Source organism: Petromyzon marinus, chromosome 19, assembly GCF_048934315.1.
Source record: "Petromyzon marinus isolate PM22_M1 ecotype Great Lakes invasive population chromosome 19, UKy_Petmar_22M1.pri1.0, whole genome shotgun sequence".
Classification (NCBI taxonomy): Eukaryota; Metazoa; Chordata; class Hyperoartia; order Petromyzontiformes; family Petromyzontidae; genus Petromyzon; species Petromyzon marinus.
Genome location: NC_133685.1, coordinates 1,794,547 through 1,807,319, shown reverse-complemented (window position 1 = coordinate 1,807,319; position 12,773 = coordinate 1,794,547). Strand labels below are relative to the sequence as shown.

The 12,773-nt window shown below is 53.7% G+C and overlaps 1 protein-coding gene across 5 annotated transcripts in view; it reads right to left on the bottom strand.

The window, feature by feature from the left end:
* Positions 1–6,262: 6,262 nt before the first annotated feature.
* The window catches only part of DPP4 (dipeptidyl peptidase 4), a 50,526-nt gene continuing 44,015 nt past the window's right edge, over positions 6,263–12,773 (bottom strand). For all 5 annotated transcript variants that reach the window (XM_076068041.1, XM_076068044.1, XM_076068042.1 and 2 more), the window contains exons 26-27: positions 12,037–12,110; positions 6,263–9,470 (exon numbers count right to left, since the gene is read on the bottom strand). In XM_076068041.1, coding sequence (XP_075924156.1) covers positions 9,372–9,470; positions 12,037–12,110 — 173 coding nt within the window. In that variant the 3' untranslated portion in view covers positions 6,263–9,371. The remainder of the gene's footprint in view (positions 9,471–12,036; positions 12,111–12,773) is intronic.

The following is a 12,773-nucleotide window of genomic DNA, read 5'->3' as shown; positions in this document are numbered from 1 at the left end:
AGTGGTCAGTTGGTGAAAGAGGAAGAAGGGAGGTGATGTCGACACTGCAGCATAGCACAGCACAACAAGGCGGCACTGTGTTGCACCAACAGCAGCCTACAACGCCTGTGTATTCTCTATTAAAACATCTGCCTCCCTGGCCTATGTGCTGTGAAGGTGATGGCCCATTGCCCGAAACGTCGCCTACTGTATATGTTTTCCTGTTAAGGCCACGCACAGTGTTGTTGTTGTTGACCAATGTGTTCAGTTTTGTTCCTGCCTGCGCACCACTACCAACGAAGCCGCAGTACCAAATGATTGTCACGGAGTGCACGGTGATCGCCCAACCAGGCACTCTCCAGGCTCAAGTCCTGCTTAGCCTCTGGCATCCGGTGAGTTCTGGCGCAATCCCGGCGATTTGGTCATAGCCTCCGAGGGTGACTTAGCCTCAGATGATTTAGTCATAGCCTCCGAGGTTGACTTAGCCTCAGATGATTTAGTCATAGCCTCCGAGGGTGACTTAGCCTCAGATGATTTAGTCATAGCCTCCGAGGTTGACTTAGCCTCAGATGATTTGGTCATAGCCTGCGAGGTTGACTTAGCCTCAGATGATTTGGTCATAGCCTGCGAGGTTGACTCAGCCTCAGATGGTTTGGTCATAGCCTCCGAGGTTGACTTAGCCTCAGATGGTTTGGTCATAGCCTCCGAGGTTGACTTAGCCTCAGATGATTTAGTCATAGCCTTCGAGGGTGACTCAGCCTCAGATGATTTGGTCATAGCCTGCGAGGTTGACTTAGCCTCAGATGATTTGGTCATAGCCTGCGAGGTTGACTCAGCCTCAGATGGTTTGGTCATAGCCTCCGAGGGTGACTTAGCCTCAGATGATTTAGTCATAGCCTCCGAGGTTGACTTAGCCTCAGATGATTTGGTCATAGCCTTCGAGGGTGACTCAGCCTCAAATGATTTGGTCATAGACTGCGAGGTTGACTTAGCCTCAGATGATTTGGTCATAGCCTGCGAGGTTGACTTCACCTCAGATGATTTGGTCATAGCCTGCGAGGTTGACAGCCTCAGATGATTTGGTCATAGCCTGCGAGGTTGACTCAGCCTCAGATGGTTTGGTCATAGCCTCCGAGGTTGACTTAGCCTCAGATGATTTGGTCATATCCTCCCAAGGTTGACAGCCTCAGACGAGCGAGCATGGAACAATGGAGAGACAAAAGGCGACAGGGTGTGGTGCCGGTTACAATTACACCCTCGTTGGACATTTCAGCCTTAATGGGTGCTCGCAAACAACAGAACTCTTTGTCATAAATACATGGGGTATTTGCCTTCTCTGAGTGTGTGTGTGCGCAAGTGTAGCGGTTACAGCACTACGCTGCGCTACGAACCCGGCAGCCCGTGTTCGATTCCCGCTCACAGCCAACACCAGTGACGATTATCTGAACCGTTCATGGGCCTCTCCTAGGTCGACTCAGCCTCAAATGAGTACCTGATGCATAAACATTGCCACTAGGGAGACAAAGGTGGCCTGGCGTGGTCGCTGGCCACCAACTACCTTGTGTGCCGTGCCGGCCTTCATAGGTGCTCGCTAACAGTACTTGCCCCAACAGTCTGTTCAGGCTACACGGGGGATCTTTGTCTTTGTGTACATGATTAATCGAGCAAGCATGCCTAAAGAGGTGGCGCTTAGAATGTCTGCGTGCGAATGTATATATGTGTGTGCCGGTTCCTGGGCCCTCCCCTAGGTCGACTCAGCCTTAAACGAATATCTGGTGCGATGTGGAAACATCGCCACTGTGGAGACAAAGGCGGCCGCGTGTGGTGCTGACCACACCACCCCTTCTCGTGTGCCGTGCCGGCGTGTTGGGTTACACTCGCTAACAGCACTTTCCCCGACCGTCTTGTAAGGCTACATTGGGGATCTTTGCATTTTTTGTGTGCGTGGAGCGGAAGTATCGTATTGGTGGTTAAGATGTTGCGCTCAGGACCCGGTGATCCAAGTTCGAATCCCGCTCACTGCCAGCATCGGTGACGTATCTGAACTGGCTTCAAGGGCATCTCCTACGTCGACTCAGCCTTAAACGAATACCTGGTGCGGCGTGTAAACGTGTTGCGAGATCTCGTTGGCGCGGTGCGTTCACGTTAACGAGGATGAACTTGGGGCAGGGGAGGGCGCGTGGACTCGGGCACGGAGCACAGGAGACGGATGCTTATTGCCTGGGGTGCCGTTTGGGGCATCTGGGGGAGGGCCAACTGGGGGGGATAGGGGGTGGGGGGGATAGGGGGTGGGGGCACGGAGGGGGGGGGGTGGTTGATGGGGGGTGGAGGAGATGACGCTGGCGCGGAAGATAAGAGATGACCATGATTGATGACTTGGAAAATTGAAAATGGCACTTTAGTAATTGTGCCACGGCGATTCTAAAACACTTCATTCACCGCGTTGGTTCGTACGGGTTGGTAAAGGGTGGGGGGGAAGGGGGGCCCGGGGAGGGCCCTCCCCAGGATCAGTTTAGATATCAATCGCCACCGATGTATGTGTGTTTAACTTCTTCCGCACCGTACGGAGCCAGCCGTGCTGATCGAAGGTGCGGGGACTGATGGTATTCGTGGCGCAGAATTGAACTCGTGTCGTCGGGCTCTTACCGCGGTATTTATGTTTTAAACATGATGATACAGTAATCAGACAAACCCTTTGTTTGTTCACATTTTTTCCCAGAGATATGTTTTTTTCCTAGATGGAAATGCGACAAGTCATACCAGCTTGTGAATACCTCAGACCATTATCTCCGACAAACTCCTATATTATCATCACTATGATTAATTATAATTTTTAGGAGAAAAAAAAACCCCGAAATGGCCCAAGAAAAGTTTGACAAGAGACTCGTCACGCCGCACACATACACACCCTTGAGAGATCAAAACTAGCAGACGTTGTAAATGAATCAAGATAATCGGTAGTCGTTGTGCAGAATGTAAGTGACGAATTAAATTTGCCATACTTGCCCTCGTATACCTCCACATAAAACGTATTGCTTCCACACCCTGGCTCGAAACCGGCCAGGAGTTTTGCTCGTCTTGAATCAATTTTCGCACTTCCAGAGGGCCCTGCGGCTGGTTGGTTGTGTACATATTTATTTATTTACATGTGAAGAAAATCGATAAGTCAAGGAGACGTCCGCTATTTTACTTAGTTTTAAAATCAAGATGACCCAACCCTGTTCGGGCCGGGATAAACCGCCGTGAGCGGGCGAGAGTGTCTGCCTAGTTTTGTGTTTAGGACGACTAATATCCCACTGTGATAAGACCCTTGTGGCTCCTTCCATCAAGACCATTTTAACTGAATATTTTACTCCGTTTTTGCCTCCTAATGGAGTGCAAGATAAGTGATGGGCAGGTTGCGTGTGGCGGGGCAAGGCGTGGGAACTCCCATCCACTGCCAAATCGTTTCACATTATCACTTTAAGATGTTTTATTGTTAATTTTTGTTTGTTGCGGTTGCACCTGATTCAAGAGCCGAAAGGCTCACAGGGCTATACCAAATAAATAAACTATGGAAAAACTATGGTTTGGCTGAACGTGAGAAGAGGAGTCCAACATACTCCTGCAGATTCCGAGGGGCGTTCGAGAGCTCTCCCTGGTGGGATGTACTTTCCGCCAGTGGTGGCATGAGCAAGACGATTGCAGGGCTGCACCTTTAACTTGCCACCCCTGTCCCTGGCCTTCCCTGCGGTTTACCAACACGAATTGTCTGTGACCGGCTGTGTCCCACCGCTCGGTCTGGGTCACGGACGCCGTCGTCCATCGGAAGGGGGCCATGAATCACCACTTAAAGCCACGTGCCCTTCGGGCCTCGACAAATACTGGCGGGCTCGCTCGCTCACTCGCTCTCTCTCCGCACAGCTCATTGACTGCCCCCTCGCATCGCGGACTTATCGCAGTGGAAACGAGAACGGACTTAAGAGGAGGAAGTCCATCGAGCGTGACAAACCAAACGCACCCCGCGCAATTAAAGCGGCGATGCGCGGTGTTTAACGTGTTGGACCGGACGGGGGTGGTCGTGGAAGTGGTGCCGGGGTGGGGGCTGCAGGTGATCGGTGACAGTTGATGGGCGGTAGGTGACAGGTGGCCTCTTCAGGTGTTGCCGGTTGTCCGTGGCTGCCAGGTGGAGGCACCGCAAGGGCCGGAGCCGTCCGTCGTGTCATTGACACCATTCAATTTCCACGTCTTTTTTTATTTTATAAAACCCGGCGGCAAACACGGCGCACGTGGCGCAACAAAGGGCTTTGTCCAGAAATAAAATAAATTGTAATTTCCGAGTGAGCGAGGTTTGGTGACCGCACGGCCGAGATGGGGTGGCGCAAGCGGAGGAGATCGCGGCCACCGCTGAAGCGTGTGGCTCCGCGCGTTTCTGTGTGCGTGTACACACGTGTCTGTAATATTGTACTATGTCCCTGTGTATGTATGTTTGTGCGTCTGTGCGGGGAGCGGCAGTGTAACGATTATCGCGCTGCGCTGCGAACCCAGGCCACCCAATTTCGATTCCAGCTCATGGCCGCCAACACCAGTGACGATTATCCGAACCGGTCCTGGACGTCCCCTCTGTCGGCTCAAATGAGTCCGGTACTTGGTGCGGTGCGTGAACATCGCCCCAGCGACATCATCCCTCCGTGTGCCGTGCCGGCCACCGCAGGTGTCCACCAACAGCACTTGCACCAACGGTCTACATGGGGGGTCTTTGTATGGGGAGCGGTGGTATCGTGGTGAGCACACTGTGCTACGAGCCTGTGGCGAGCACTGGGGAGACAAAGGCGGCCGAGTGTGGTGCTGCTCACACCACACCCTCGTGCGTCGTGCCGATCGTAATAGTTTACCATGCAAGCGTTAAATTCTTACAACCAAATCATAGCAAACGTGCCCATCTCATATCGTTTCGAAGACGAGGTGAGCCTGGTTGATTGTTAGTTAGGTGACATCCAGGGATTACCAGCTCTTGTAAGCATGGGGCTGAGGTGGCCAGGAGACGACAGTGAAATAGATTCCCGAATCTCCCTGGCGATAGTCACCTCGGCGTGTCCACCACTTTGGGTTCTCCAGCCTCTCTCATCTCCTCACACACGGAGCCAATCTATCTTGTAGGGAATGGGCCAAACATCCCAATGTAGCTTAGCCCTGTCAACACATTCCTTGCTGCTCAGTCGACGGGGCTTTCCTGGGTAAATGATTATTGACACTGCTGTATAACGATCGAAACTTGTCAGGTGCGGTAGTGCCATGGGGCAGTCAAACCAGCGCAGGTGAGCGATCGCCTGGAGAGAGGTGCACGCCGATTAGTGGAGAGGGGCAAGTCGAGGAGCCGCACGGATCGTACCGCGCACGCAAGTTGGAGGGAACGCGACGTGTTGAGTGTTTAGGAGAGTGGGGATGGAGCCGGACATCGGCTCCGTCGTTCGTAGCCAGAGGAGAGCACCACGCCAAAGAGGACGCCCGCCGCGGGAAAGACGCAGCGGTTACGTCCGCAGCACCTCGATAGGGCGTTCCATCGCGAGACGCTGGGAGATGATGACAACTTTGTGGGAGGCCTTCATCCAGGAGTGGATAGATCATGCATGACGACGATGACGATGTTGATGATGGTGTTACCGGTTGGTGTGCTGCTCAGGGACCGCGACTGCCAATTAGAACGTTTTGAGTTCAAACCTGGTCTGGGGTCAACTCGACTCATCATCATTTTGGGGTTGATAAAATTGGTACCACCCTTGTGCCCGTTATTATGGATGCATAGGTGAGGGGGGGGGACTCCATACTCGTGGGTATTGTGTGGTGGGGGGGTGGAGGCTATGGGGGATGAAGGGGGGAGGGGGCAATTAGGGTGGGGGGGGGAGAGGGTGATGGGGGGGGCACCCAACACCACCACCTCAGGCCCACACCGTGATCCCTCCCTGTCCAAACAGGACCTCATCGTCAGCGCCAAACAGCTGCGCCACGTCGGCCCCAATAACCGCGGCAATCAGCGCGGCTCCTCGTGCTCCCTAATGGCGGTGGCGGTGGCACCACTCGCGCCACAATAAAACGCCGCCACGGCGTTGGGGGATTTTATGGACCCCACTTTTCCAGCGATCGCTTCGATCGTCAACATCTCCCGAGCGAGCCACCCCCCCCACCCCCGCCAGCTCGCACGTGCCCTGTGGCTCCCGCAAGTGAACGGGAGAGGGCAGGGGGCGGTAGGAGGGTGGCGATGGGGGCGCACACACCGCGCGGCACCAAGACAGCTGTGGTGGTCTTGAGTCAATTGATTAATTTTATTTACTCAACTTTTAATATTTCGATTGGCGAGTGCGCGTCGTCAAACAGCGACTTGAAGAGCGAAGTATTACATACTTTACATTTTAATGGAGCGTCCCAAATTGTAAACAGAGGTTACGTGGTGAAGCGTGGCCTCCGCGCGCAGTGAGATGAAAATCCACCCCGGGTTTCCTCCCCCGTGCCCCCGCATCTCGGGTGATACGTGTGCGTGCAGGTGGCCTCATGGGGCAACGGGGATGGGATATCTCACCGCTTAAATTCTCATGGGATATTTTCCGTGCCCCCCCCCCACCACCACCCCCTTCCAACCCACAATCCCTTCTGGGGGAGGGTTAGGTTAGCAGGGGGGCAGAGGAGGTTGGATTAATATTTTTCAGGACCTCAGCCCTGGACACCTCCGGCTGAAATTGAGCCCGGGGATGATGTAATAATTTATCCCGAATTGTTTTGGTGAATTTTCTCGATCGCTACTCAATGCATCATTTTAAACGGTGGTGAATTGTAGCGCCGCTAGTGGCTGCAGGGGTGATGTCACTCCGCACCAACGTTTGTGCCATCATTTTGTACGTTGAACAGGGCCCCATCGTTTGGATGGAGAACTCCTGCCAATAACATCGTGTAACTCGGCAGCAATTGTTTACCAACCCGGACTCTGCTGACGACACTCCGGAAGACAAAACAGGTCCAGAATTTTGATTGATATCACACAAATTGTGCTGGATAACATTCGTCTGGAAAGCCATTTGGACGATGGACTAAACTTCCCCGTTATTTAGATGTGGAGACGCAGCCCGGAGTGCTGCTTATGCTTGATAATTACAGGCAACGCATGGGGACATGAAACACTGCACGTGGTTCCACCTGCACCCTTCACCTAAGCCCCGAAGCGAACTCAACTGGAGCCACGATCCGCCAACTGCACAGTGTCTTAAATCGAGAATCCTTCGCTTACGACGCAAACGCCCTCGCACGTACCGAGGTGAGGATCGGTGTCAACAGGGCAAGCACCCTGTGTCTAATCGACGAAAGCCTCAAGGTTCGTCGACTAGAGCAGTCAAACGTTGAGCGAGGGGCATGCAATTCCCCCACCCCCCAGAGTATTATCAGGTTGGCCAATCGGTGAACTCGGTAAATCTTTTGAAACGTTGTAAATTACCGTATCGTCTTCCTCCAGTCTTGAATAACGTTACTAAGATTATCTCAGTTTGCATCTTCATTCACACTTGGTTAATTTTGTCATGGCCATTTGCACTTTGGTCTTTGGTGGGCAGATGATGGTGATGATGGTGATGATGGCGGTGGTGATGCCGGTGATGATGATGATGGTGGTGTTATTGGGTGGGTAGTCGCAGCAATTGTCACGCTCGATGTTTTTTGTCCACTCATAATTGTCGTGGACAAACAAACCAAAAACCTCCACCTGGTTGACAATATCTCTTACGTGGTTCCGGGTGCTCAACAAGGCACGGATGATGGGCGCAGGTCCGGATCCGGATGGAGGCGGTGTAGAATTGACAGGGTTCCAATTTGGAATAGTGGCGCGTAGTGTACACAACGGTGTAGAGCGGAGCGCGGCGTGTACAGCGGTGCAACAAATCAAGAAAAACAAAACCACGAAGCCATCGAATTGTCGATCAGTAATTACAAAAACTCCCCTCTGGATTTACAAATTACCGGGAATTTATGTTTAAAATTATATTCGTAATGACGTGTGTTGTGTATTGCCTACTAGAGGACAGAGAGATGGTGGGTGGCTACTCCAGGATAAATATGAATGAGGGCATGATGTGGTGGTGTGGTGGTATATGGTGGTGTGGTGGTGTAGTGGTGTGGTGGTCCGTGAGACGACAGAAGAGGGGGGCAGCACAGGGAGGGAGACATCTCGGTCTCTCTCGGCACACTTTTTCACCACCGCATTGTCCCTGGATTATTTTTTGTATTTTTATTTTTTCCCAATTAATTTGCGATATCACCGTCGTCGTCTCAAGAGATGCAGCGTTCGTTTGGATCTCTCGCAATAAGCAGTGCATCACCCTGTGTAATGGAGAACGACCTCCGGAACATTTGACGCAAGCACCTCTGAAATTCCTTCACGTGGCCTTCTGATCTCCACACTCGGGACACTGCACCCTCCCGTTAACCCTGCTACCGGGAAATGGGTATCACGTGACAATCTCATACATTTAAATCTCGGAACTGAAAATGTACCAAAATCAAGCAACAAAATTAAATCAACCGAATCGTTTTTTTGTGTCTGTGCAGTCATTAGTGACCAGGCTAAGCGCATAAACTCACTGCACTTGAGAGCTCGATTTAACTGAAGGGGCGGCTGAAACCTGGATTCGAACCCAGGGCCTAGGCAGTGCTGGCTCAGCGCTACGACCCCTGACCAACCTGGCCACTTCTGTGAGCAAACTGTTTTAAAAGGGGGGCAGTGTATTAGCTAAAAATATATAAGTGGGGGGGGGAGTGGGGGGGGCTTAAGGGGGGTTAGGGTAAGGTACCATTAGGGTCAGCGTTGATTGACGGAACGACACAGAAATTAACCATGCGTGATGGACGTACGTGGCTCATCGCTGACGTGGGGGGGGGTGGGGGTCACGCCAGGTCATCGTAGCCACGGGCTGACGAGGGGACGACGTTACAAAATAGCGGCGAGCGAGCGTGGCCGGAAGGAGGACAATGCCTGTCTGCTGAGTCACCACGGCAACAATGGGGACCATCGGGGGAGAGAGGGGGGTGGGGGGGGGGGGAGACTGACACAACGTGCGCAGGTGCGGTCGGCAATCGCGGCGCAAGTTTGGCGCAATCGGCCGCGGAAGTGTCCACGCCCTTCCTGCCAGCCCGCCGGCGCGCTGTCCTTGCGCCAGTCCCGCGAGAGCGACCGCCGCGGTCGGCGCCGCCCGCCACGTCCCGGCGGAGGGTGAATGTCGTCGCTTCTGTTCAGCTTTGGGAGGAGTTGGCGTCTTGAGATTTCGTGCGAGACGTTGGCGCGTGCCGGCCACCGGCCAACGATCAGCGGTGGCCGCGCGGTCGCTGAGGCGTCCCGGGGTCACGGGGGTGGTGGGTGGGGGGGTCACGCGCAGTCAGTGGAGGCCGAAGCACTGCTTGAGGAAGTGTGACATGTGGGTGTAGACGTGGTGGTTGGCCAGCCCCGAGATGCTGTGGTCCTTGTCCGTGTACCACTGGGGGAGAGAGGGGATGGGGGGGGACACACACACACACACACACGTGTCGCCGTTCAGAAGGCTGGAGGAGGAATCCGATGAGCTATTAAGCTCTTTTTCACAGATGTCCAGTACGGGGCGGGTCGGCAAGTTACAAGAGCAAACAATACAAGACAACGATAGGAGTGCAAAATAGCGAGGATGGTAAGCAAGTTACTGAATATAAATAAATAGGAGAATAATTAATTATATAAGTCCAATTTATCGAGATTGGGCAAGTTGGTAAAAACAACAAAACAGTCCTAGACCACACCACGATATCACCACACAGTAGTCCCTCAATATAATGGCACATTAACACCGAACTATCGATACGCAGGTCATGATCAAAGCTACGAATCGCATTTTCAAATGTGGCCGTATCCAGCAAAAGTCTTCCGCGTCAGGCAATTTTTTTGAACGACTGTTCACGATGTTAAGGGAATAAAACAAGTTGGTTCCACGTGGGTGTTGCAACGGCAAAGGCTTTGTCACCTATTCTAATTCTTGCTCTAGGGATATTTAAAAGTCAATTAGATGGACTCATGGAGACCCTTCCAAGGCTCTCGGGCGATCATCGCTACCCCCCCCCCCCCCGTGCCCGCTCGTCACCCGCCCTGGCGCTAAGATCCCTGCCGGCCAATGAGTATCCGTGCCGACAGGGATGAGTGTGTTCACAGATGACAGTACAATGTTGCATGATACGCAGTGAAAGTATACGTATCGCGTGTCCTTTGAAAAAGTGAGTGACTCCGGCTCTCAACTTGTAATGTACAGGTCTTGGTCAAGCCACTGCTGGATGCCGTGTGAGTAATGGGGGCTGTTTGACCATACTTCACCTTATTGAGCAATGTGGGTTTGGTGAACCGGGCAGGTGCCCGAGACGGGTTCGAATATCACTCGCCACTGATGTTAGACGTGGCCGGCAATCGAATGCAGGTAACCGGGTTCATTCTGCAGCAGGCTAATTGCTGCGCCAACTCTTGTGTTTACGTACCTAAAGAAAACTGTTGACTTATCTTCCAAAGCAAAGTGTACGATTATTTGGGCTTTAGGACGCCGCTGCTATCCGACTGCAATAAAGGCACATCTTTGTCAAAGCGTGCTGCTGCTGCTGTTTGCTGCTGCTGTGTCCATTAGGGTACATCCTGCCTTCACCTGCCCCTGTCATTTCTTAAACAAACTGTTTGTGAATCGCCGCCACAGCAGTCGCTCCCTGCCCCGGCGGTGAATTCGGTGCAGATGGTTTGCAAGTCAACTGTGAAGATGAAAATCCCCCAACGCGGCATTCGCCGGCAACGTCGTTTATCAGGCCGCCTGCGACACCCGCCATAATCGGTAAGGGCCCCCCCCCCTCCTAAACCCGCCCCCTACCCCCCCCCCCCCCCGCCATTTGATCATTGATGTGTGAGACTTGGAGCCGAGCCGGAACACAGGCTCTTCTCGCTCACGCCTCGGCAGGCGCCACACGGCCAGAGCGATATTTTTAGCACGCTTTTGTGCCTAAGCGCGTCCGTGCGTGCGGACACATAAGTGCGTGTGGACACGTGCGTGCGTGTGGACACGTGCGTGCGTGTGGACACGTGCGTGCGTGTGGACACGTGCGTGCGTGTGGACACGTGCGTGCGTGTGGACGTGTGCGTGCGTGCGTGTGGACGCGTGCGGATGCTGTGCGAGAAGCTCGCAGATTCTTGAGAGGTGGACGTCGCGGTCGAAATTTGACAAATTGGTAAACTGTATCTGCTGCGATTACACGCAGCAGTAGCAGCAGCCGTTGCCCCCTACTGGCGGACTAATGCCCTCTTGCGGGCTGGTGCTGAGATCGCTTCGTGCCGCACGGGGACAGCTGTCACTTGGGGAAAGGGGGGGGGGGCCCTTCGAATGTTTGAGGTGTGATTTAAGGAGCTTTGGGTTGCCGTGTCATTTAACAAATATTATGAAGAGCAAATATTATGGATGTGGACGCGGTTACACCGTTGAGCTCCTCCACGCAAGTGAGGCCGCGTTTACCGAGTCATGTGGCCCACATGCCCAGCCACCGCATGCCCAAGCTGCTTCTGGTTGGCCAGCTAGAGAGAGGACTTAAACGGGCGTGCACAGGCTGCAAACTGATGGGCTGTTGTAGGCACAGCAAGACTTGGAGCTGAGTGGACTTGCCTACGACCGGCATCAGTGGTGTCAAGATCGGCCGCTGCGGAGGAGGCTCGTGGAAGATGCTACTGGAGGCACAATGGGAGGCCGAGGAGCGACGCTCGCAACAACGAGCAGAGCAGCGGGTGTCTAAAAACCCAGCGGGTTGACACAGTGGGCAGCACAGGTGGTGCATCTGCCAGTCACCTCGATTATTTATCCGATAACATAAGGGTGTGCCCTGTGACCTCCTGCCAGTGAGCCGTCGTTGTTTTACGTGACCTTAACATGCACCTAGCCTAGCACGTGCATCACGCTGACGTGGCCGCCAGTTGGCGGTGAATGGCGGCTGTTGTCGTTGAATGCGCGTGTGTGCGCGCGCGTGTGCGTGCGTGTGTGCGTCATGCGTCGTTACCATAGCTGAGAAGTCCACCTCTTTGTCGACGAGAGCCTTGGAGATGTGGGCCGCTTGCTGAAAGTGCACATTGTCTGCAAGAGAGGGGCGGCCGACAGAGTGAGAGAGGCGGCGGTGAAACGGTTGAACAGAGAAACGAGCGTCGTCATGCACACCACCCATCATCATCATCGTCATCCGCCATGGTCAATCCACTGCTGGATGAAGGCGTCCCCAAGCCGCAGCCATCTCACGTGACCCTCTGAAGTATGAGTTCCACTCCGTGGCTGCCACCCCATCGTTGTTGTTGACCGTCGCCGGTCGATCTGAATAAAATGGCATCTAGAGGAGGCTGTGATGACTAAATGGATCCCTCCTGATTGTCCTTCGTTGTTATTGTTATTATTATCATCATCCGCCAGAAACTTTCCACTGCTTGAAAAAGGCCTCCCCAAAGTTGTCGCCATCTCTCGTGGTCCGGTGATCAGGCGCTCCGTCTGTAGCCACCGCAGCACAGCGGATCCGTCTCCGTGGCGATGGACCTCTGTTGGGGCGGCGCTCTCTCCTTTGGCTGCCATTCTGTCGTCAGTCACTGAGTTGAGACGTCGTGTCGAGCCGTTAGGGGAAGTGCTTAAGGCTCGTGTCTCTCTCTCGTTCCATCTCGTTTGTGTACCATCCCCACGAATCGTAAATAGATTCTCGCGCGCATGCGGTACGCACACAGTACGCACGCACACACGCGGCACGCACGCAGCACG